Raw genomic sequence first — 21,183 nt, 5'->3', positions numbered from 1 at the left:
TAGAATTCGGAATTCTAGATTTGGGGTCTTTCCATTTTGGATCATTCATCATCTTGTTAAAAAATAAAATTTATTCATCATCATGGTAGTTCTTTTTTGGGGATTTGGGATGATTCAAGAATCAATCCAGCAGTTTTCTTTGGATATATGGTATGATACTAATTGCCAGTAACCTCGCTTTGCAGTTCCTTCAAGCGAGTCCAGCCTTCTGAATCCTCCCAGAAGTCCTTGCCCTTGCCCAAGATACCACGCACAGCACTTCTGGCCTTGAATCGCCAGTCACTGGCAACCATCTCTGGCTCCGCGTCACCTTCCAAGTTCTGGTCTTCCCGGTCCATGGGGCCGTACTTGGCATACCCATCATGAACAAGTTTCTCAGTAGCCCGAACAACTTGGAGCCAGGGCTTTTCATCACCCATCTGGAAAGCACCCTGCGCACAAGAAGCAACGGTAGCACGCCATGCCTTCTCGTGGGCTTCCATTGCACGGCTGGGGCGGCTGCGGAACATTTCAACTCGGGAAACGATCAACCATAATGTAGAAGAGTGGGTAATGAGCGGGACAACGTTATCATCGACGAGCGAGAGAATCTGGCCCGGGATCGTACCGGAACGGAAAACCGGACCGGAGTCCGATTCGATAAGGAAGTCCTTGTACTCAAAGGCCGTGGTGAGGAACTCAACAAGCATGGCCAGAATCGGGATATCGACGCACTTCTCGCCACTCTTGGAACCAAGTAGCTCGATGATTCGTTTCTGGGCTGTGATGACATCGCGGAATGGTGTGGCGGGCGGTGGGATGGATGCAGCCACGGTCAACACGTTGTCCCACACACGTGCATCGGTGTGTTTCAGAGCGGCGGCACGTTGCAACGCAGATAAGGCTTCGCGTTTGCGTCTGTAGGGATCCTTTTCGAGTGCGGCCTTTTCTTCGGCGCTGTCATCGGTCACGGTATCAGGACCCTCCTCGGGTGCTGAAGAGCGCAGCATGGCAGCTCCCAGGTTACTCCATGCCTCTCCATCGGTATCATCTAGTTGCACAGTGCGGGTAAAAGACTCGGTAGCATCTTCCCAGCGTTCAAGCTCAAGCTGGACACATCCGACAGCAAACCACGCACTGTGGTTGAGACGGTTGATGTGCAGACTCTTTTTGTAGGCAGCCTCGGCCTTTTCCAAGTTTGGCGGTGTTAGGCCCAGATAATGGCGTGCCAATGATCGTTGAGCACGAGCATATCGTTCGCCTGAAACCTCCCATGCGCGCTCGTACATTTTCTCGTCGTGGTCGATATCTCCTAGAATACAGAACAGACGCGGGGCATCTGCGGGCAAAGTTGCAAGTTCTGGTCCCTCAAATAGCTCGTTTTCATCATCCTTATCATCTCCCACGGGCTCGAAGAGTTCGCGTCGTACCATACTCTTGGCCTTAAGCTCGCGGTCAGTGGCAGCGTAGCAGAGTGCTGCTTCAGCCCACATATGAAGTCTCTCGTAGATTTCCAACGCAGTACGGAGACCACCCAAGTCAACCCAACGCTTGGCCAGCTCGGCCTCCAGATCCCATCGGGTGGAAAAGTTCATGATCCAAATGTACTCTAAACGATCGGAGGCAGAGGCTGACTCGGAGACCTCTGGTCGAGGCAAGAAGGTTGTGGGATCTGCCGAGGGCTGTTGAGCCGCCGAGTCATTCGTTGCAGTATCGGCAATGACTTGATCAACAAGAGCTTGCATTTGCAACACAGATCGCTCAACTGTACGTGAACGGAAACCTTCAACACGACTACGAACCAGCAATGCCTGAGTGTAAATTTGCCAGTTGGAACTGCCACCCTCCAATACTCGTGCAGCGTAAGGCTGTGTCTCCTCGCGCGTGAGACCGTTCTCCGGAGCGGTGTTGGTGATTGCGGATGCCACGGCGAGCAAAATAGCCGAGTCCACAGGACTAAGAATGGGCTGGTTATTGGCATCAACAGATTGCAGAGCTGGAGAAAGCTCCTCGGACACAGTTGAGGATTTCTTATCGGCAAAGGAGATGGCTTCGAGGAGGGTATCATCATTCAAATCCAGGTTTTTAGGGCCGGAGGGGGTAGTAGTCTTGGATTGCTCTTCATCGGAACTCTTTGCCAGAACCACAAGCTGACTGAGATCCCGGTCCTGGAATTTTGTCCGCTTTCCTAGCTGTCCGGTTAGGGCAAACTCGAAGTTGCGAACTTGGGCCGCCTGGTCAAGATCAGCACGGGCCTTGGCATCGAAGCCGTGGTGTGTGTTGATAATGGCGCGCTCCACCAAGAAACCGCCCAGTTCGTATGAGTTGAGCTCCACCTTCACCAGCTCCTCGAGGTCCTTGTATATCGTATCTTGCAGGGTGCTGGTGACCTCTGAAAGCATCTTCTGATGGAGGAAGTTGGTGCGCATCCGTGCGGTCTTTGCAACCACCGAGCCCTCGTTGTTCGCATCCACCAACAGTGCCTTAGCAACGGAGAACAACTCCGCATTGGGAGTCAACTTATAGGCCGCTTCTCCATCGACGGAAAGATCCCGGATGATTTTGGCGCGAAGGGCTCGGATGGTGGGCACGTCGCCTCTCAGTTTAGCGGGGAGAACGGTTTCAGCCGAGTTGAACTCCAGTGGTGGGCCGGTCACGTTGGACTGTAGGAAGCTGAAAAGAGCTGCCAGACCAATGTGTAGGAGCTGCGACTGTGTTTGCTCAATAGTTGAGTCATCGTGGGAGGTTTGGAGGGCGGCGCGTGCCTGGTCGGCAACGAATGTCGTAAAGGAGATCTCAGCTTGAGCAACCTTGGTTAAGAGTTCACTGTCCGAAGCGTCGTGGCCTAAAACCTTCTTTGCTAGAGGCAGCTCGAGAACAGGAACGATATTGTTTGATACCAAACGAACAGGGTCATATTGGTCTTTAAGTGGTGCTGTGAAAACGCCATTTAGCGTAGCGGGAAGGGAAGACTCGGCCATTCTGATGACGAAGGCCAATTTGTGTTAACTCAATAAACCAAGTGTCAACCTCTTCACTCCACAGATTAATAAGTGATCGAAAGTGTGCGAAAACCCCGCGATCTTTTTGATTTTTTCTTATCGATAGCGTGTGGATAAGGGATTATATGCGTGGATTTAAGCTATATGCATAACGATATTATCGGTCTATACTTCAAATTGCCACGCACTTTACTGTACCCCTCTTCAACCCAAAATCTGGTCTAAAATGTCTAACATCTAATCAATATATGACATGACCATTCTCTTACTGGCGAGAATGTTCCTTCAGGATATGATTCAGGCCCTCTCGTTTCACGCACTCATCAAAGTGGAAACTTTTCGCCAATTCTTCAAGCTCATCTTTCTCCATTCCCTGGAACAATGCCGCAAACTCATCCGTAAACGAAGCGGCCAAAAAGGTATAGAGCACATTGCGTGTGACGTGTAACTCCGTATTCCACGAGGTAGGGTACGTTTCCTTGGCCGTGGGACTGACTCGATCAATCCACTCGAGGAGGGGTTTCAGAGCTGCCTCGGCCTCGGGGACATGCTGATGACCCCATTTATCGATCCAGATAGCTCGCTTCTTCTCAAGGAAGGGCTGGATCGTCTTGATCCATTTGCCTTGTGGGTTTGCGAACATCATACCTTGTAGACCAATGTCCTTGTATACCCAAATAGACCAATGAATAGAGTATTTGTCATAGATGCGCAGCTGTTCTCCCAGCAGATTGTATCGCTCTTGGTTGATTGTTGCTGCATCGACATCCAATGCAGGATCAGAGTAGACAGGACCAAACTCCCCATTCCAGACAGGAGTGCCATTCTCAGTCATGAACTGTGCCTTGCGAAGATATGATCGTTCAAGGTGCGCCTTCTGCTCTGGTGTGCCAAGGTACCGATCGCCAGTAGGGAATCCCATTGACTGAAAAATCGAGTCAGCAATTGGCAGCTATAGCGTGTCTTTTCTGCGCAGACTTACCGAGTAGTCATGCATAGCATAAACACAGTTGGGCAACACTTCGTCGAATCCCTTCCACTCCATAGCAAATGTGTTTCCATCTAGCCACAAAATATGATCTGGGTCAATTGCACGAATTGCTTTCTCCACTCGAGCATAGAAAGCAGGAAGTCGGACATGCTCCGGGTCACAGGGCTCATTAAGAGGGTTATATCCGGCAACCCAGGGGTTGTTCTTATATCGAGAGGCAATCTGTTCCCATAACCATACAGTGCGGTCCTGGTGGTCTCGATAATCCCAGAAAGCAGCATAGCTCGTGGGATTGTCGGAGTGCCAATCTGGATTCTGGCCCCCAGGCACCGCGTGCATGTCCAAAATAGTGTAAATACCGCGGGCCGCACACTATTGATTCCATAGTAAGCTTTGAGAATAGATAAGTGGATGAGATACTAAACTGACCAGATCAATCACACGGTCCAGATGCTTGAACCCCGACTCCTTCAGTACTCGTGGGTTCATATCATCCTCGAAGTGGCGATAGTTAAAAGGCAAGCGAAGACAGTTGAGGCCTACTTCGGCAAAGAATTTGGCATCTGCATCGGTGAAGAAGTACTCCAACCATTTATCAAAGAAGAACTCGTATTTTTCAGGTCCGAGGACTTTCCGCATCGCGGCCCGGTGCTGGGATTCATGGCCGGGGAAACCGGTGATGAAATTCTCCATACTAAATGGTACAAGTCAGTTGTAGTCCAGAATCCATTTCTCAGGAAGTCAATTTGAAAAAAATAGCTCCGACCTACTTCATCCATCCTCCAAGTGCTGCTCCCCGAAGAACCACAGTTTGCTCATTCTCATCGACGACTAGGCCGCCTTTAACTTTTAAAATTCCCGTAGCCATCTTGGACGAGGTATTTCTGGCTGTATGATAAGTTGTAAGCGAAAAATAAATCCAGCATGACGAGAAACAGGGGGGTATAAGTATTCTCCCCGAGATTTACCCGCAAGGTATCCAGAAAAGGATACTCCCCAGACGCGGGGAAGACTAGTCCGCTTTGCAATCGTGGAGGCGCGCCTTTCGTACTCGGACTACCGGCTAATCTCACCTCGGGCTTGTTGTATTTAGGCTTAAATCCTGTGACCCCCACACCAGAAAAGCAGTAATCATTGGAATTGAATGATATTTGAAGATATTCATGTTCAGAAACATTAAACTATCAGTAAATTGAACACATGATGAGTAGTGCAGGCCACTCGGGTATCTGTTATCGCAATCAAATGCTGCGCATCAACGCCGCCCAATAAAACCCGGCAGAGAAAAAAATAATAAGATTAAACGCTCGACAAAGGAGGGGTTTGTTTACCAGTCCTGGCCGCGATCCCGCATCAGAATCTCAATAGCCTCATCTTCCGGGACAGGGTTGTCGTTTAGCTCCTTGACACACTGAGTCAATCCATCCGCTGCGTCATCAACTTGTTCCGCAGTCCAACCTGTGCAGGCCATAACCATGCGACGATAATTCTGGCCCAGAACGGCATTTTTGGCCTTGAGACTCTCAACTTCATCTGTCACGCCAGCAAGGAACTCGTTGTAAATTTCAAGGCGGCGCTTCAAAATATCCGGTGCAGGCAATGTGGCCAGGAAGGCTAGTTGCTTGTCGGAGAACCCTGAAGATGGATCGAATGTCTCTGGGAATAAAGCTTCAAAGGCCGTGGCATCGATGCCTGAATCTTTATCGGCATCGCTGACAAGTTTGATCTCGGACAAGTCGATGTTCTGCGTGCCGAACAGTTTGGCTTTCAAGGCATCGGAGGAACGATCCAGGTTTTTGATGCGGCGTTCGAGTTCAACCCGCTCATTGACCTTCCGCTTCAATTCATCAAGTTCTTTCTGCTCAATCTGACGAGCCTTGGCAGACTCGCGGATCTTTGAGTGCCAGTGATCAAATTTCTCTTGTTTTTGTTTTAAGCTCGAGGCTAATTCTCGGTCGATTCCTCCCAGAGCCTCCTCGACCATTGTGCTAATTTGGCTTATCGTTGCTATGGAGAGACGTTAGTGAGTAACAAAATATTGAGAAAGGAAGGGAAGAGGATGAATTTACCATCCAATATTTCCTTCTTGGATTTTGCCAGCTGGTCGATAAAGGTATCACCCCGATCCCCAGACTGCTGCGACTGTGTATGACCATCCGCCATATCGACGCCCACTCCATAATCAGCAGGCCTAAGACCAGTGTGATTAGGAATGTGAGGATCAGCGCCCACTTCTAGTAGCTGCGGAACCAGAACGGAGCGTGCACGCCCCGCAAGGTTCAAGGCGGTGTCGCCCTGGTCATCGCGGAGGTTGACAATCTCTGAAATGAACCGGCCCAGTGAAATAACATCACTCTCTTGTGAACCATTCTGTGCGGCATCGCCATTGGTGGCCGAAGAAATCCCCCCGTGTCGAACAATGAACTCCAGGAGCGATTCTAAGTAATGTTTCGCAGAAACATGCCCCCCGCCACCTGTCGCAGCCATAACGGCAATATGATGTAAAATTGTTCGTCCTGTATAGTCGACCATGTCAATAGTTGGGGCGAGAACTTGCAGGAGACGAGGGAAGCTTCTGTAGTCGAGGTTGTTCCGTGTCCCCACGGACTTTTGTAGAGCGGTTTCACCGACATGATTGACACGGCTGATGTTGACTCCTCTATCAACTAGCGCGTGAACAAGGGGCATGCGAGCAAGCATCGCAGCCCAGTGAAGTGCAGTATTTCTATACTCATCGAGCGGGATTTCAAGGTCTTCACCTGATAACTGCGTAAGAGCTGGATGATTTGTGAAATCCTTCGCTCGTTTATCAAGAAACAGAGTCATAAGTAGCTTCATTTTTTGAAATCTCTCTGGTGTAGTGGCCGGACCCAGAGATTCGATCCCACGTTTCTGGCCATCATCCAAAGGCGGGGGTGGTAGATCAATGTCTTGGTAGAAGGAGTCATTTGGTTCGGTAGGAGTAGGTTCATGCATGGATAAATTGGAAGGTTCTCGGGGCAATCCAATAGATGGAGCTTGATGTGAGGTTGAGCGAAAGCGTTTGCGAGGAGGTTCAGCAATATCATCTGTATCATCTTGGACCAGGTAGCGATTCTGCAAACTACTAAACCCGCTGTCAGACATGCCATACATGCTTTGCTGACTGCTAAAGGCCATCTGAGACTCCTGGCTGCTCATCTGCTGTGACGGTTTGCGGATCACACTGGGACGCCGATTGTTGGCACTCGGAGAATCGAAGCGGGCTTTGCTGATAGCATTCACCGCAGTAGCAGCAGTGCGAGATATGTTTTGGAAGAACGTTCCCTGCTGTGGCTGTGATGAGCCGCGGCTCTCTGTACCGTTATAAAGTCGTTTTCGCTGTGCCGCCATTGCTTGCTCTTTGGTTGGGGTATCGAGTGTTCCCTGGGAAGGCCCTCCTGAGCCATCAGGGCTCATATCGTACTCCAGGAGGGGTCGTAGTAACTCCTCCACATGGTACTCGCGACATAGCTCAACGCCCCTTTTGTAGTTCACCCAGGTGCCTTGGTATTTTCCGTAACCACCTTGCACTTTCTCATGTTCACCAGCGGCGATTTCTTTCTCCAGGGTTTTGGTCCGGCGAGCCTTCACGACACCAGCAACTTTCAGGATCTGAGTGGCATTTAACCACGAGTCTCCGCGGCGCTTCATGACTGCAATCCCATTAACTTCCACCTCGTAGACTGGTACATTCGAATAGACGGCCTAATGATTTTGTAAGTATGCGGGCCCCAATTGGAGGTTTAAGTAAGGCACACGAACGCGATAGATCTGCGGTGTATACTCCTCCTGGTACGACATCATAGACACATTATCATTTTGGCCATCATAGCCTCCGTAGCTACTTCTTGAAGCACCGTTCGACATATTGAAAGAGGCCATTTGAGGACCTCTGGGAGTTGGAGGCGTTAATCGAGGGGTGGCGGAAAACGATTGGGAATTGTTGAGAATATTGTAACTTGGTCCATTCATTGACCTAGCGCTGCCTTGCGAGTAGGACATTCCTAAGCCTATCGGTCTGATGGTCTTGGTCAGTGAACGAAAAGTGACCAGGGTAAGGGAAGTGGAGAATTACCGGGACGCGAAAAAGAGTCGCGTGGCTTACCACCTTCAAAAGGCAAAGCACTGCAGGTGTAAATACTGGACCATGCACTTCCACAACAGTCAAATGCACAAGAATGTGTCAGGAACGGGATCGAAGATCGGTCGTAATGCAAGGCAAGATCAAGTCGCGGGGTTGGGGGAAGGAAGAGCGAAAAGGGCGCGTCAATCCCGTGACCGCGCCATCCGCCAAGGTTTTTCGCGTTTTCACCGTTATAGGATAAGAGAACATCTTCAACTCAAAAAACATACTCGAAGATAAAGATTACAATGGCAAATCGAATATCTCCCATTAATCTGAACCAGAATTCGTCCCAATGGCAACATTTACTACGGGCCACGCTCCGGGAATGCACCTATCTTCCCGATCCGATTGCTCGAACCTACATGCATGGCTATGTTCTCGACCGATATCGCCGGGCGTTCAAATCTAAGCAGCCGGAAGCCAAGTTGATACAGACAGCCAGGAAGGAATTATCTCGACTTCAAAGAGCAAATGAAGGCTACCCGCGCCCATTGGACCGAGTCATGATGATGTCCTATGGTCGAACTGGAAAACGAAGACACGAGCTACTAGCCCAGTTGATGAGCCCCGATACCCCGGTAGACACCGAGGCACTTAGAGAGCTCGTCACCAAGGCTCCGGATTATGCAGATGGCTGGGAGCCCCCACAGATCATCTTGGCTCTTATCAAATCTCAGATGAATAATGGAGTGATCACATCCTCCCGTCTGCGGCCTCAGCTGAAAGGTGTTGAACCACCCATACCCGAGAAGAACAGTTGGGGTCGACCCTTGAGACATTCTCGCAAATTCAATATCCGGCATCAGTGGTACTTTGATACATTATTTTGTCTTCTGCCGCCGTTGCCAGATAAGGAACTCAAGGTTCTGGACGGGTTGATAGCAGGGAATGTGTTATGGAAGCCCCGAGAACGAAAGCAGGTAGAAGAACCTCCAAAATCCCAGGATAATCTTTTATTGGATCTATTGGCAGATGGCCCTCAGAAGGGGCCAACGTTTCGGCGACACGTCCTGGGCCGACCGCATAAGATCACTCCCAGATTTATGCTCCGCCAGTGGCGACGTATCTCTGCCCATGTGCCGAGAAAGTTTTGGAACGAGAAATCGACCAAGACAATGAAATGGCTTTTCCACTGGGACGCCCCAAAGAAGGTACCAACGCTGGCCTTTGACGTGGATCAGAATGCAGATATTGATCAGATTTTTGGCGAATCATCCAAGGACAAGATCGAAGCACCATCCAAAAAATCCACTTTATAAGGTGATTATATAATAATGTATCATATTTTCGAGACCTAATACATACAATCCTGGGACTAAAGTTCTCATCGGAATCGAGCTCCCAAAAGCAGACGTTGTTGGCTTAGTACCGATGGTGACCGCTGCGGGAGACCTCACTGAGGAAATTTTGCTACGGTCGATATACAAGAATGTGAACTGATTGATAATAAATACCCACATGTGCAGACAACGGTATTTCCATCTAAAGAAAACTAGTACTAAGCACCCTTATGGAATTACGGACGACCGGTCTCCGGTGGTCATCCCTCAGGTCGCCTGGAGTTATTTCGACTCACTTGTCATGTTTGTTCAAATAACATCCCCTCAAGATAGATTAAAGTCCATTCAAGACAAATGAGACAAACTAGACAAATAGGCTAAACACCATCAAACAGTGACCCGTGGGTTTGATGGCGCTTTGGCTAGTCTAGATGCAGTCGGGTTAATTCCCATCATGACAGCTGATTCGCTGGTACTCGCAGGATTCACAGCCTCGGCCCTCCGTCATCCGATGATGCAAACTACTCCGTACCGGAGTTCTGGGTTTACCTGGATTTAAACACCGGAGATCGATGGAACGAACATCTTTGAATTCGGGGCAACGAGAAGACATGTTTGCATTAATCGAATCACTTTTTGCAATGCACGGGATTATCGGATTTGAAAAATAGTTAAATACTCCTAGGAAGTATCAATCGAAGCATCCATTATTCAACTCATACCTAGCAAGCTGATACTGGAAAACATTCCAAGGTTTGATCTCATCTCGACTCTCACTATCCGAAGAAATATCAATTGAATTACCCCACCCAAGCTCTCGAGCACTTAAGCAGCAATCATCATGATTGGAGAACCAGAGATTCACGACATTTCCAAATTCAAAGACTTTCATATCCACCATGAGACATACAAGGTCATCTCCGGACATCCAATTGACCTTTCCATTCTTGTCCCGAAATTCTTAGTTGAGAATGGCGAGTTGACCGAAAAGACTCCCTTGATCACTGAATTTCACGGCGGGTTTCTTGTTGGAGGAAACCGACTATTTTCACCGTGGTTCTCAGACTGGTCAGTTTATGCAGGAACCCTTCTTACTCCTCTTGCCTCAACCATACTAATCCTTTTAACAGGCTCATTGAGCTGGCTTTAACCAGACGTGCCATTATCGTGACCCCCGATTATCGCCTCCTCCCGGAAGCAACTGGCCACGATATTCTCGCCGATCTGGCCAGCTTCTGGGAATGGTTGCCGCGGAACCTGGAATCCAAGCTCGCTAGCTTCTACCCAGAAGTGCGTATTCGTCCGGACTTTGATCGCATACTTGGCACAGGTAGCAGTGCGGGAGGATGGATGGTCTCCCAAAGTATGCTCTTGCATCCCGAGATCAATATCAGGGCGGTCATTTTGTCATACCCAATGATTGATCTGAGGGATAAATTCTGGGCTGAGAAGTATCAAAAGCCCATTTTCGGCTTGCCTACCGTATGTCAAGCTCCGAGTCCCGAGGCGAGATTTTCGACTTATTTTTTGTGTTCTTGTTATCATCTGACTGATTCTGATTCTCACAGCTCCCTTATGAAATCGTGGAAACTCATTTGAAAGGATTGCCTCCAAATGCAGTATGCACGACAGATGGAGATATTGAGAAAAGCGTCGGACTATCCAGATTGCCGGTGGCAATAAGTACCGTTCAACATGGGAAATATCTTGACTTCCTCGGTCGAGATACTGAGCTTTTTCCCTTCGAGAACCTACCACGGGCGAAACGACTTCCTCCTTTTGTTTGGGTGTTCCATGGACGCCAGGACTCTGCAGTGCCTTTCTCGGGAAGTGAGAAATTTATCGCTGAGATCCAGAAGCACAGGCCCAATGTTCATGTTAGACTTGATGGAAAGGATGGTGAGCATGGATTCGATAATGAAGATAAGGTTACCATTTCTGAAGGGTGGATGAAGGAGGGAGTTGATGAATTATTGCCATATTGGTAAACAATCGATCTGATCTCTGCACACCTATGCAAGTCTCTTTAGCTTGATATCCCGCATATCCTGTTCAAATGTTACCTAACGGTAGCTCAATAATCAAGAATTATTTCAATACGGGCTATAGAGTTCATTGGTCGTCTTGTCTCAGAGCAGAAGCTTTCACGGCAACTCGGTAATAATTACTTGGCATTTTCTCGGTAATTATATCAAATCTGTGGTAGCTGCAGCCAAAAATGAAAATTTGGAATCTCAGCTCCGGTCAATTGTAGCTCGAAAGATTCTACAAGCCCAGGTGCCAAACAGAGTCTGGAACGTTCAAGAATAGAGCAAACATCGCTAGGTACCATTCTCACCATGATCAATTTCATCCTCTAGCCTATCGCTTATGCTTTCTTATTCAGATTCTCGGCCGGGCCGATGAGTCCCTGTTGCACGGAAAATTGCTACGCTACTACTAGTCGTATAGTTCCGCCATCGCTGTGCAGCTGAATTCCATCTCTGCAGACCGCGTCGGCCAACTTCCGGAAGCGTAATTGAATCTCCGACCATTCTCAAGCCATATGCCAAGCCCAGACCCCGGCCCGACGAAGTCTCGGGGTAAAGTTTAATTGCCGCAATACTTGAAAAGAGCCTCGTGCGAAAGATGGGGGGATTTATTCCGCCTATTCTCTAACCTAACTTGACCACTGTGTGACTCAATTACCGTTGCAGACTTACCGGTGAGCACGGCAAATAGGCTAAACCGGTAACTTCTTTAGCAAGCCGAGGCTGAAGTAACTATGGGCCGATGCTAGCGATCTCGGCGGCATTGGAAAGTCGGCCACCAGTTCTGGGTGGGGATTAGGGACCATTTGAAGGGGGGCAGCGGGCTGGTAGTGGGTCGCGGGGGTTCCGATATCTGGAGAGAATTGGTTTTTTTTTTTCTCCAGACAGCTCCACACCCCACGGTCTGGGCAGATCAACGGAGAAATCCTATGCCGGGTATATGCGGGGGTTGCACGGAATTACTACGGTTCTCGAGGTTGATGGAAGGTGTTGGCAAGAAGTAAACGGAGATTGTCCGTTAAACTTTTGCCATTAGAAGATAAAGGACTGTTGGATTTCGAGTGAGAGGAGTGGTGTCCAGATGTGAGAATTGTGCATAAGGTTTGATGGAGCCTTGTTATACAACAAATTCCGAGGAACGAACCCAACACTCGGCAAACGGGGACTGCTGTGACGGATACCCTTTTAGCGCATTTCGGTCGGTGTGGATACTAACTCATCTGTACAGTAACGGCGGATTCAACCAATCTTGACATCTGCCGACATCGACTTTGACAGGTTGATGCGGGTCTCTCGGCAGGAAAGGTAGCATTCTGCATGGTGTCAGAGATATGGAGGAAAGCAAAGATTAAACCAAACATCGAAGGAACCAAAGCCCCGAAAGCCCTGAAAGTCAAAACCGGTCCTTGGACCACCCGAGAGCGATAAAATGGATGAGTAAGCCCATTTCCCCAGTCTTGGCCCTTGGACTGACTCCAAGAGGATCCACTAATTGCCTGAAACGTGAGGTGATCGGCGCGCAACCGTGGGTTCCCATCCTGCCTCCGTCGACAAATCCAGAAATGCGGGACAAATAAGATGACATGTTTCTTAGTCTCTTAGAGCACGGGGATTGTTTCTAAGAGGCACATGGTAGGATTGACGTAGAGTTGTATTTAATATTTAATAACATGACCTTCCCCTCATTCCAATATCTTTATTGTTCTTAGTATTTCTGTCTTATTATTTACCCCTTCCAACTCTACCCCTTTGGTCCTGACTCTTTTTTTTCAACTCTCTCCATCTACCTGCTCTCTCCACGTGGCCCCGCTACTGAGTGCTTTATACCGACTGCCTTGACCTGTTGGTTTAGCCAGTCATGGCGGAGTTTCAGGACAAGGCTCCGCACTCGACTGCAAGAGTCGAGCCCTCGCCAGATGTCGAAGAACATATGAGTATTGGTCGGTACATTGCTACCCGCATCCCGACCTTGGTACCACCCATGAACCCAGCTCCAAACCCCTTTCGAGCCCTCACGCTCCTCAACCGCCAGCAATGGCTATTTTTCTTGGTTAGTGCCGTCGATCTCAGGCGCGGGAGAGAAAGTCACTAGTACTAACGGGTCAAAATCTAGGTCGGCTTTTTGGGATGGAGCTGGGATGCCTTTGACTTTTTCACCGTTTCTTTGACGACCAGCCAGTTGGCGAAGCAATTCGACAAGTCTGTCACCGATATCACATGGGGAATTACCTTGGTGCTGATGCTTCGATCGGTGGGGGCCATCACATTTGGTATCGCTGCCGATCGATGGGGCCGTAAGTGGCCGTTCGTGGTCAATCAACTTTTGTTTGTTGTGCTCGAGCTTGGCACCGGTTTCTGTCAGACCTATAAGCAGTTCTTGGCCTGTCGCTCTCTCTTCGGAATTGCCATGGGTGGTCTTTATGGTAATGCCGCCGCGACAGCGCTGGAGGACTGCCCACCTGAAGCGCGTGGTATTATTTCTGGCTTGCTTCAGCAGGGTTATGCTTTTGGGTATCTTTTGGCAACTGCTTTTGCCCGTGGATTGGTTGATACCACCTCACATGGGTGGCGGCCACTGTATTGGTTCGGTGCTTGCCCGCCCATCCTGATCATTGCTTTCCGGCTGTGTCTTCCCGAGACGGAAACCTTCCGCCGTCGACAGGAGACACGCGAGGCGGTTCGCGGTGGCGTAGCCAAATCGTTCCTCTCCGAAGGCAAGGTGGCACTGAAGCGACACTGGCTGCTGTTGATATACCTGGTCCTGTTGATGGCCGGGTTCAACTTTATGGTATGTATTGTTTCCTTTCTCTTATGAAGTGCTAAACAATAGCCGGGCTAACATGAAAACCCCAGTCCCATGGATCCCAGGATCTGTACCCAACAATGCTAGAGAATCAGTTCAAATTCTCTGCCAACGCAGTTACGGTCACCCAAGTCGTTGCGAATCTGGGAGCATTGACAGGAGGCACATTGTGCGGATGGGCGAGTCAGATCTTTGGCCGCCGATTCTCCATTATTGTTATCAGCATCGTCGGCGGTGCGATCCTCTACCCCTACACTTTCACCACTTCCAAATCCGTTATAGCGGCTGCTTACTTTGAGCAATTCATGGTGCAAGGCGCCTGGGGTGTGATCCCAATTCACCTGATGGAGTTGTCCCCAGGAGCCATTCGGACTTTTGCAGTGGGTACAGCCTATCAGCTCGGTAACTTGGTCTCGTCTGCCAGTTCGACTATTGAGTCAACCATTGGCGAACGGTTCCCACTTCCACCTAGCGCTAGTGGCACCAAACGCTACGAGTATGGCAAGGTGATCTGTATTTTCATGGGATGTGTCTATGCCTATGTCATCCTCATCACCCTGGCCGGTCCGGAGCGCTTGGGCCGGAACTTTGATGCCGAACATGATGCCGATCTGGCAGTTGTCGCGGCTCAACGTGGTATGGTTGACCAGGATAATGACCCGGAGAAGGCAGTAGCTTCGCGAGTGGAGTAATATACGTAGGGGCTTTTACATGTCTGAGCATTTACTCGATCATGATTTATGTTTGAAACTTCAACGATTCCCCCGATATTTATGAATAGCTTTTCGAGTCTTGTATAATTCGATTTAATTGCTTCTGAAGATTTCATTTCGAATTTCCGGGCGTCCGATTCTAGCTTGTAGGTACCTATAACGATTGCCGTTAGCCGGAACCTTAGCCACGCAATATGATCCACTTTTCAAGTAAACATTGAATAGGTCTCATGATCAGAATCTGCTTAATTGTATTGGGTCATTCCAACAGGCTTGTCGGTCCAAGGGTTGAAGGATTTCTTCATATGAGCTTGTTCTCTGGGGAAACTTTGTAAGGAAGGAATACTCACACATCAAAGAAGAGCTACGACGGGATCAAGTAGAGACTGGGCCATTTTCCAGAATACACAGTGATTTATGGTATCACTAGTGATGACTTTGCATGGTTGTCACGTCTATCGATGAAAAGTCAAGGGGAGAAGCGCTGGAGGTTGGAAGGGACGATGATTTTATGAGGCAATGAAATTGACCAAGTCACCAAACATTTGAAACCCCCGCACTGTCAGAATCCCAACATTTGAACTGACCACTAGAAAGAGCCAATATCTTACCCAATCTGATCGGCTGCATCCCGAATGTTTTGACTCTCAAGCTACCACCAGGTCTATCCCAGGTCACGCCATCCGACCAAATTATTGGTTATAAGGGGTTCATGGTGTCCAACATTGAAGTGATAGCTTTTTACTTAATGCGGATTTGGGAGTGGCTGAACTTTGAAGGCTATATGGTAATCTTTTTAATATTTCAATTTATTATCTATACTTGTGTGACATACGCGTCCTGCAGGTACGTGGTCAAGCCCTGAGATTTTATATGGCTGCCTGGTGTGAACCAGAGGAATGTTCCCAGTAGTTGAATTTAGCTTACAACACGGCATTGCGAGAATAATGCCTGTAATGCCTGTAAAGTGATGGGTATAATACATACTTCATTTACTTCAATGTGTTTTCCCTATCAAAATGTCTCGGGAAAGAGGGTCTTTAATCTTACCTCCACACTGCCAAGCCTGTACGATACCGTTTCCGTCTGGGCCTTATGGAGTAGAGTCAGTTCAAAGTTGTAGAAGATTGAAGGGGAGCTATAGCCAAAGATCATTACGATCTACTACCCCAGATCCCTTTCAAGCTTCTTCTACTTGGTTTATCTCTTCTCCCGGAAAAAAAAAATCTTGTTCAAAGCAACTTCAATATACTACCGTCTTTTCCGCAGTCAACCGGTTCCTTGTACCTGTCCCACTGATACCCTTTTATTTTTACTCCACACCTCCCGACAAACCTGTTAGAAAAGAATTAGAGAAAATCAAAAAAAGAGAAGGGACTTGTTACAGTATTATAAGGGACTATTGTACATCTTTTCTCGGATGCCAGGGCCAAAAGAAAACGCCAAGTCTGAGCCGGGAACTCCATCTCTCGCTCTAACCCCCGAAACGTTCTCGGGAACACTCGAACCTCTCCTACCTATCCTCTCCGACCGCATTCCAGTCGCCCCTTCCCTTCCCCCCTCCTTCCCTGTTTGAATCTGTTCGACCAGTGTGAGGTCGCGCTTCGGACTGCCAAGATCGAATCCCCCTGTGCTGGATGAGTCCCTACTCCGCCTCCTCCAATGCACAGACGTTCGTCTGGCTCCCCTGTCGCGGACGACACTGAAGATTCCTCGGCTCGGTCAGACGATCATGGCTCCAATGCCATCGACGCCCCAAACGATAAATCGCGGTCCCAGATAGCTCGTCACGGTACCAGTTTTGATCTTCGCCGAGACAACGGTAGCTCCACGCCGCGCTCGCGGAACTCAAGCCTGTGGCGCACACCTTCAACTCAGCCGTCCAACGATACCAAACCCATGCCATTGGGCTCCCCGAGGCTTCCCATGGAGGCCCCCTCCCCTGAGGGCCGTCGCGCGCGCCAATCCCGACAGCGCAGCCCCTGGTCGTTATCTATTCTTACCATTTGCACCACCTTCGCCGCCATCGCGTTCTTGTTATCCGTCGTCCACTCGTTCACCGGTCGGCATACCGGAGGAGATGGCTGTGGGGTACCGATGATGAGCCCGACGTTTATTCGTATGGTGGAATTCGATACGGAGCATACCCGGTTCGCGAGCAAGTATAATTTATTCCTCTATCGGGAGGAGGGTGTAGATCCATATACCCAGGATAACATTGGGGTAAGAATCATTTGATTGTTAACGGGGCGGAGGGGACATGAGCTGACTTTCTATCTTTTTTTTTTCTTGCTTCCCAGTTAAACGGTGTACCGGTTCTCTTCCTTCCCGGAAACGCGGGCAGTTACCGACAGGTCCGGTCTCTGGCTGCGGAGGCGTCACGGCATTACTACGATGTGGTACGACACGATGAGGAGCGACATGCGGCCGGCACCCGGAGCTTGGATTTCTTCATGGTGGATTTCAATGAGGATATGGCCGCTTTTCACGGACAGACCTTGTTGGACCAGGCAGAGTATGTGAATGAAGCGATTGCATACATTCTCTCACTCTACCATGACCCCCAACGGACTCGACGAGACCCCGGACTGCCAGACCCGAGTGCTGTGATTTTGATTGGACACTCGATGGGTGGAATTGTCGCACGCACCGTCTTGACGATGGCTAACTACCAGGCTAACTCGATCAACACGATTATTACCATGTCTGCGCCGCATGCGAGACCCCCGGTATCGTTTGACTCCGACATCGTCCACACTTATAAACAAATCAACGACTACTGGCGTGAGGCTTACTCGCAGACTTGGGCCAACAACAATCCATTATGGCATGTTACTTTGGTTTCCATCGCGGGTGGCTCGCGCGATACCGTAGTACCGTCTGACTACACCAGTATTTCTTCTCTTGTACCAGAAACACACGGGTTTACGGTGTTCACATCTTCAATTCCCGACGTGTGGATTGGCAATGATCATTTGTCGATCACTTGGTGTGATCAATTCCGCAAAGCCATCATCAAGTCGCTTTTCGAAATTATCGATGCTCGACGTCCGACTCAAACAAAGCCCCGGGCAGAGCGTATGCGGGAGCTTAAGCGGTGGTACTTGACTGGCTTGGAAGATGTTTCTGAGAGAACCCTTGCTCAAAAAGAACCCAATACGCTCTTAACTCTCGAGGACAACGCAAACACCATCCTTGCTTTAGGTCAACGGCTTATCTTGCGTGAAGTGGGCCAGCGACACGGTCCGGATGTTCGCCTTCTGCCGATTCCACCCCAGGGTGTTGCAGGCAAGAAGTTCACCCTTATCACCGACCAAGGAATTGGTGCTAAGAGCAGCATCGAAGTTCTCTTTTGCAGCGTCTTTCCTCTGAACAATGGCCGTTCAAATATTTTCTCCATGAACATGGATTTCTCGGGTGGCACCGCGGGATCCACCCGAATGGCCTGTAAGAGTGCATCAGGAGATGTGATTCATTTGCCTGCTTCTACCCCTTCGTCGAAGCACGCTTATGACCGTGTGCCACCATTCTCCTATCTCCAATACGATCTAGAGAGTCTAGCAGAACATCAATTTGTAGCCGTTGTGGACAAGGCCAGCGTGCCGGCTCCAGGCTTCTTGGTTGCTGAATTTTCTGATAGCTCGGACTCAGTGATTCGTGCCAAGGTGGGATTGGGTAGTTTGCTGAGCGCAGGAATTAAAATGCGACTCCCTGCCAATCGACCCATGCTCACCGAGGTCAAGATCCCAGCGTTGTACTCCAGTCTTTTGGATTACCGTCTTAAAATCACAAGACATCCTCAACAGGACGAGCTTTTTGCTCCACTGTTGAGACAGTCTATTGCTGATCCTCATGAATCTAAGTTCTTTGTGAATGTTGACCAGGTCAATGTCAATCTTCACGGTGCTGCTCCGTTCATGCCGCCTCCTCTCCGCGACCTGGCCGCGCAGAACGGCGTGTCATTCCAATTGTGGACTGACCCAAGCTCCGGATCTACGGTTGATATCTCGCTGCAGGTTGACATTAAGAGCAGTCTCGGTGAGCTTGTGATGCGATACCGCACCATCTTTGCGGCATTCCCATTGCTGGTTGTGGCCCTCGTGCTCCGCAAACAATTCCAGGTTTACGACGAGACGGGTTATTTCATTCCCTTCAATGACGGACTCGATCGAGCTTTGCGCACTTCTCTCCCCCTTCTATTGGTAGCTATGTCGCTCTTGGCGTCTTCCCTCGCTACCTCTAAGGCGCTTCCCCAATCCGATGACCCATTCCATTTCCGAACAAATTCTACGGAAAGTCCCGTCGATTTCACCAAAAACGATCTTCTATTGGGATCACAAGACGCGTTCTTCTGGTTCCTTGTTCCAATTTTTGGAGCCATTAGTGTTGGCGCCTGTGTATTGGTCAACTATGTGGCTCTTTTCTTGGTTAATATCTTCTCTTTGATGTATGGAGCTGTTAACAGCAAGTCGGGTTATATTAGACGCGAAGACCGAGGGTGAGTGCTTTTCCCCCGTGCCATGTATCTTTTTAGGGTTATTTGCTAACAACTGATAGGAGTCTCCCGATCTTCAGTACTCCTACGCCTCGGCGACGTGTCATACACACTGCAATCTTGCTGATCCTCGTTTCCACAATCATTCCGTATCAGTTTGCCTACATGGTGGCCTGTATTGTGCAGCTTGCGACGTGTGTGCGTGCCCAGTGGCACGTTAAGGAAACAGTATGTTTCTTTTCCCCTTCCAAACCCATACCCAGAATGAAAAAGAAAGGAAGATAAGTAAGATTCTAACCTCTGCTGCAGCGATCCTCCTCTCACCTCAACTTCGGCAATTACGCCCACTCCATCCTAATTCTCATGCTATGGATTCTACCTATCAACGTCCTGGTTCTCCTAGTCTGGGCCCACAATCTCGTGGTGCACTGGTTCATGCCTTTCTCTTCCCATCACAACGTTCTGTCTATCATGCCATTCCTTCTCCTGGTTGAGACCATGACCAGTGGCGCTATGATTCCACGCATCACTACTCGGTATGTCCATATATCCTCTCTGGCCGCTCTGCTAGGGCTTACACTAACATTCTCAGCTTCAAACATGTCACCTCAGTGATCTTCTTTGCGATCGCCATGTACTCGGCGGTCTACGGAGTCACCTACGCATACCTGCTCCACCATCTTGCCAACCTCCTGGCAGCATGGTTCGTCGGTATTTACTTATTCGGCAATAACTTTTCCCCGCGGCGTCTGTGGCGTATCATCGATGGCGACGAGCTCCCCTCTGAAACTGGAAGTCGCCACGTCAAGAAGAAGCCATGAGAAAAAGAAAAAGTCAATTTTAATAGTCTTTGAACCTTGTTGATTCCGCTTCGGCGCTACGCATCTGGGAATGGAGTTTGAGCGTTTTGTTTATCTTATTTTACTTGTTTGTACAGCACAATCCGGGATGACCATCCATCCTCGTCGTCTCACGCCACCCTTCCTTCCCTCCTTTCCTCCTTACCCTTACCCCTTCCTCCCTTCCTACCTCCCAGGAACGATTAGAAATTCAGCAACAACCCTGGTGGCGCTTGTGCTCGCTCCCCAGGAATACCTATCTGCTACTGCTACATCACGACCTGGTTGGTCCCATTGTTTCCCTCGGCCACGTTTTGAGAATGAGATCCCATTCCCTCCCTTTTTGCGTGTGCATGCATATCTATCTGTCTGAGGTTACTTCTCGTTCAAGGAGCTGTGATAGATCAGATCCCACTCGACCCCTATCATGGTTTGGACTGGATCTCCCAGGACCGGCGGTCATGTGTATATACCTCGATTCCAAGTTTTGTGTTTTCTCTCCGTCTTCGTGAACTGGACATAGATTTTCTGGGGTGTTTCAAGGCTGGGCAGATGCTGTGGACTTTCTTGTATTCGTTTGGGTGGTTGATAGAATTCGGTCGAGCATCCCACATACTAATTGTCTTTTTTATTTCTGGCACTGTTCTGTGGAACCGTACTCTTTGATGTCTACTATAAATGCATAGATCATGAATTATTCTGATGAACCAAGCTTCAAATGTTGAGTGTCAGTGCCCGATGGAATACTTACTACTAGTAAAGGTACTAGCACTTGAGTAGTGAATCAACCTTTGATCTCAAAGTACACATTGCAGTCTATGAGACTACTAGACTACACTGTAGCACTGCACAAGATGCAGATAAGAGTAAATCATGAAACTTCTCTACTAATTGGCGATTATGG

At 49.1% G+C, this 21,183-nt stretch overlaps 7 protein-coding genes across 7 annotated transcripts; 4 read left to right on the top strand and 3 right to left on the bottom strand.

Moving 5' to 3' along the window:
• Positions 1-158: 158 nt before the first annotated feature.
• N7466_000343 (tetratricopeptide repeat protein) lies at positions 159-2,960 on the bottom strand (the record flags this gene model as incomplete). The annotated part of the gene is made up of 1 exon (XM_057159741.1): positions 159-2,960. The coding sequence occupies one exon, from the start codon at positions 2,958-2,960 to the stop codon at positions 159-161; it is 2,802 nt and encodes a 933-aa protein (XP_057025989.1).
• Positions 2,961-3,246: 286 nt separating this feature from the next.
• Positions 3,247-4,840, bottom strand: N7466_000342 (glycoside hydrolase family 5 protein; the record flags this gene model as incomplete). Its single annotated transcript, XM_057159740.1, has 4 exons — positions 3,247-3,906; positions 3,964-4,344; positions 4,402-4,666; positions 4,743-4,840. 4 exons carry the CDS (start codon positions 4,838-4,840, stop codon positions 3,247-3,249), a joined length of 1,404 nt encoding a protein of 467 aa, XP_057025988.1.
• Positions 4,841-5,299: 459 nt separating this feature from the next.
• N7466_000341 (putative APSES transcription factor (MbpA)) lies at positions 5,300-7,995 on the bottom strand (the record flags this gene model as incomplete). The annotated part of the gene is made up of 3 exons (XM_057159739.1): positions 5,300-5,979; positions 6,042-7,698; positions 7,756-7,995. The coding sequence occupies 3 exons, from the start codon at positions 7,993-7,995 to the stop codon at positions 5,300-5,302; spliced, it is 2,577 nt and encodes an 858-aa protein (XP_057025987.1).
• A 369-nt stretch (positions 7,996-8,364) lies between these two features.
• Positions 8,365-9,378, top strand: N7466_000340 (uncharacterized protein; the record flags this gene model as incomplete). Its single annotated transcript, XM_057159738.1, has 1 exon — positions 8,365-9,378. One exon carries the CDS (start codon positions 8,365-8,367, stop codon positions 9,376-9,378), a length of 1,014 nt encoding a protein of 337 aa, XP_057025986.1.
• An 862-nt stretch (positions 9,379-10,240) lies between these two features.
• On the top strand, positions 10,241-11,387 carry N7466_000339 (uncharacterized protein; the record flags this gene model as incomplete). The annotated part of the gene is made up of 3 exons (XM_057159737.1): positions 10,241-10,467; positions 10,530-10,881; positions 10,968-11,387. The coding sequence occupies 3 exons, from the start codon at positions 10,241-10,243 to the stop codon at positions 11,385-11,387; spliced, it is 999 nt and encodes a 332-aa protein (XP_057025985.1).
• A 1,900-nt stretch (positions 11,388-13,287) lies between these two features.
• N7466_000338 (sugar transporter family protein) lies at positions 13,288-14,924 on the top strand (the record flags this gene model as incomplete). Its single annotated transcript, XM_057159736.1, has 3 exons — positions 13,288-13,479; positions 13,543-14,217; positions 14,283-14,924. 3 exons carry the CDS (start codon positions 13,288-13,290, stop codon positions 14,922-14,924), a joined length of 1,509 nt encoding a protein of 502 aa, XP_057025984.1.
• Positions 14,925-16,607: 1,683 nt separating this feature from the next.
• N7466_000337 (GPI inositol-deacylase) lies at positions 16,608-20,261 on the top strand (the record flags this gene model as incomplete). The annotated part of the gene is made up of 5 exons (XM_057159735.1): positions 16,608-17,168; positions 17,246-19,443; positions 19,503-19,668; positions 19,750-19,976; positions 20,033-20,261. The coding sequence occupies 5 exons, from the start codon at positions 16,608-16,610 to the stop codon at positions 20,259-20,261; spliced, it is 3,381 nt and encodes a 1,126-aa protein (XP_057025983.1).
• Positions 20,262-21,183: the final 922 nt, after the last annotated feature.

This window comes from Penicillium verhagenii, assembly GCF_028828195.1.
Source record: "Penicillium verhagenii strain IBT 33310 chromosome Unknown utg000002l_segment0_segment0, whole genome shotgun sequence".
NCBI lineage: Eukaryota > Fungi > Ascomycota > Eurotiomycetes > Eurotiales > Aspergillaceae > Penicillium > Penicillium verhagenii.
Note: the sequence above shows the minus strand (reverse complement) of the source record. Positions and strands in the feature narration are given on the sequence as shown.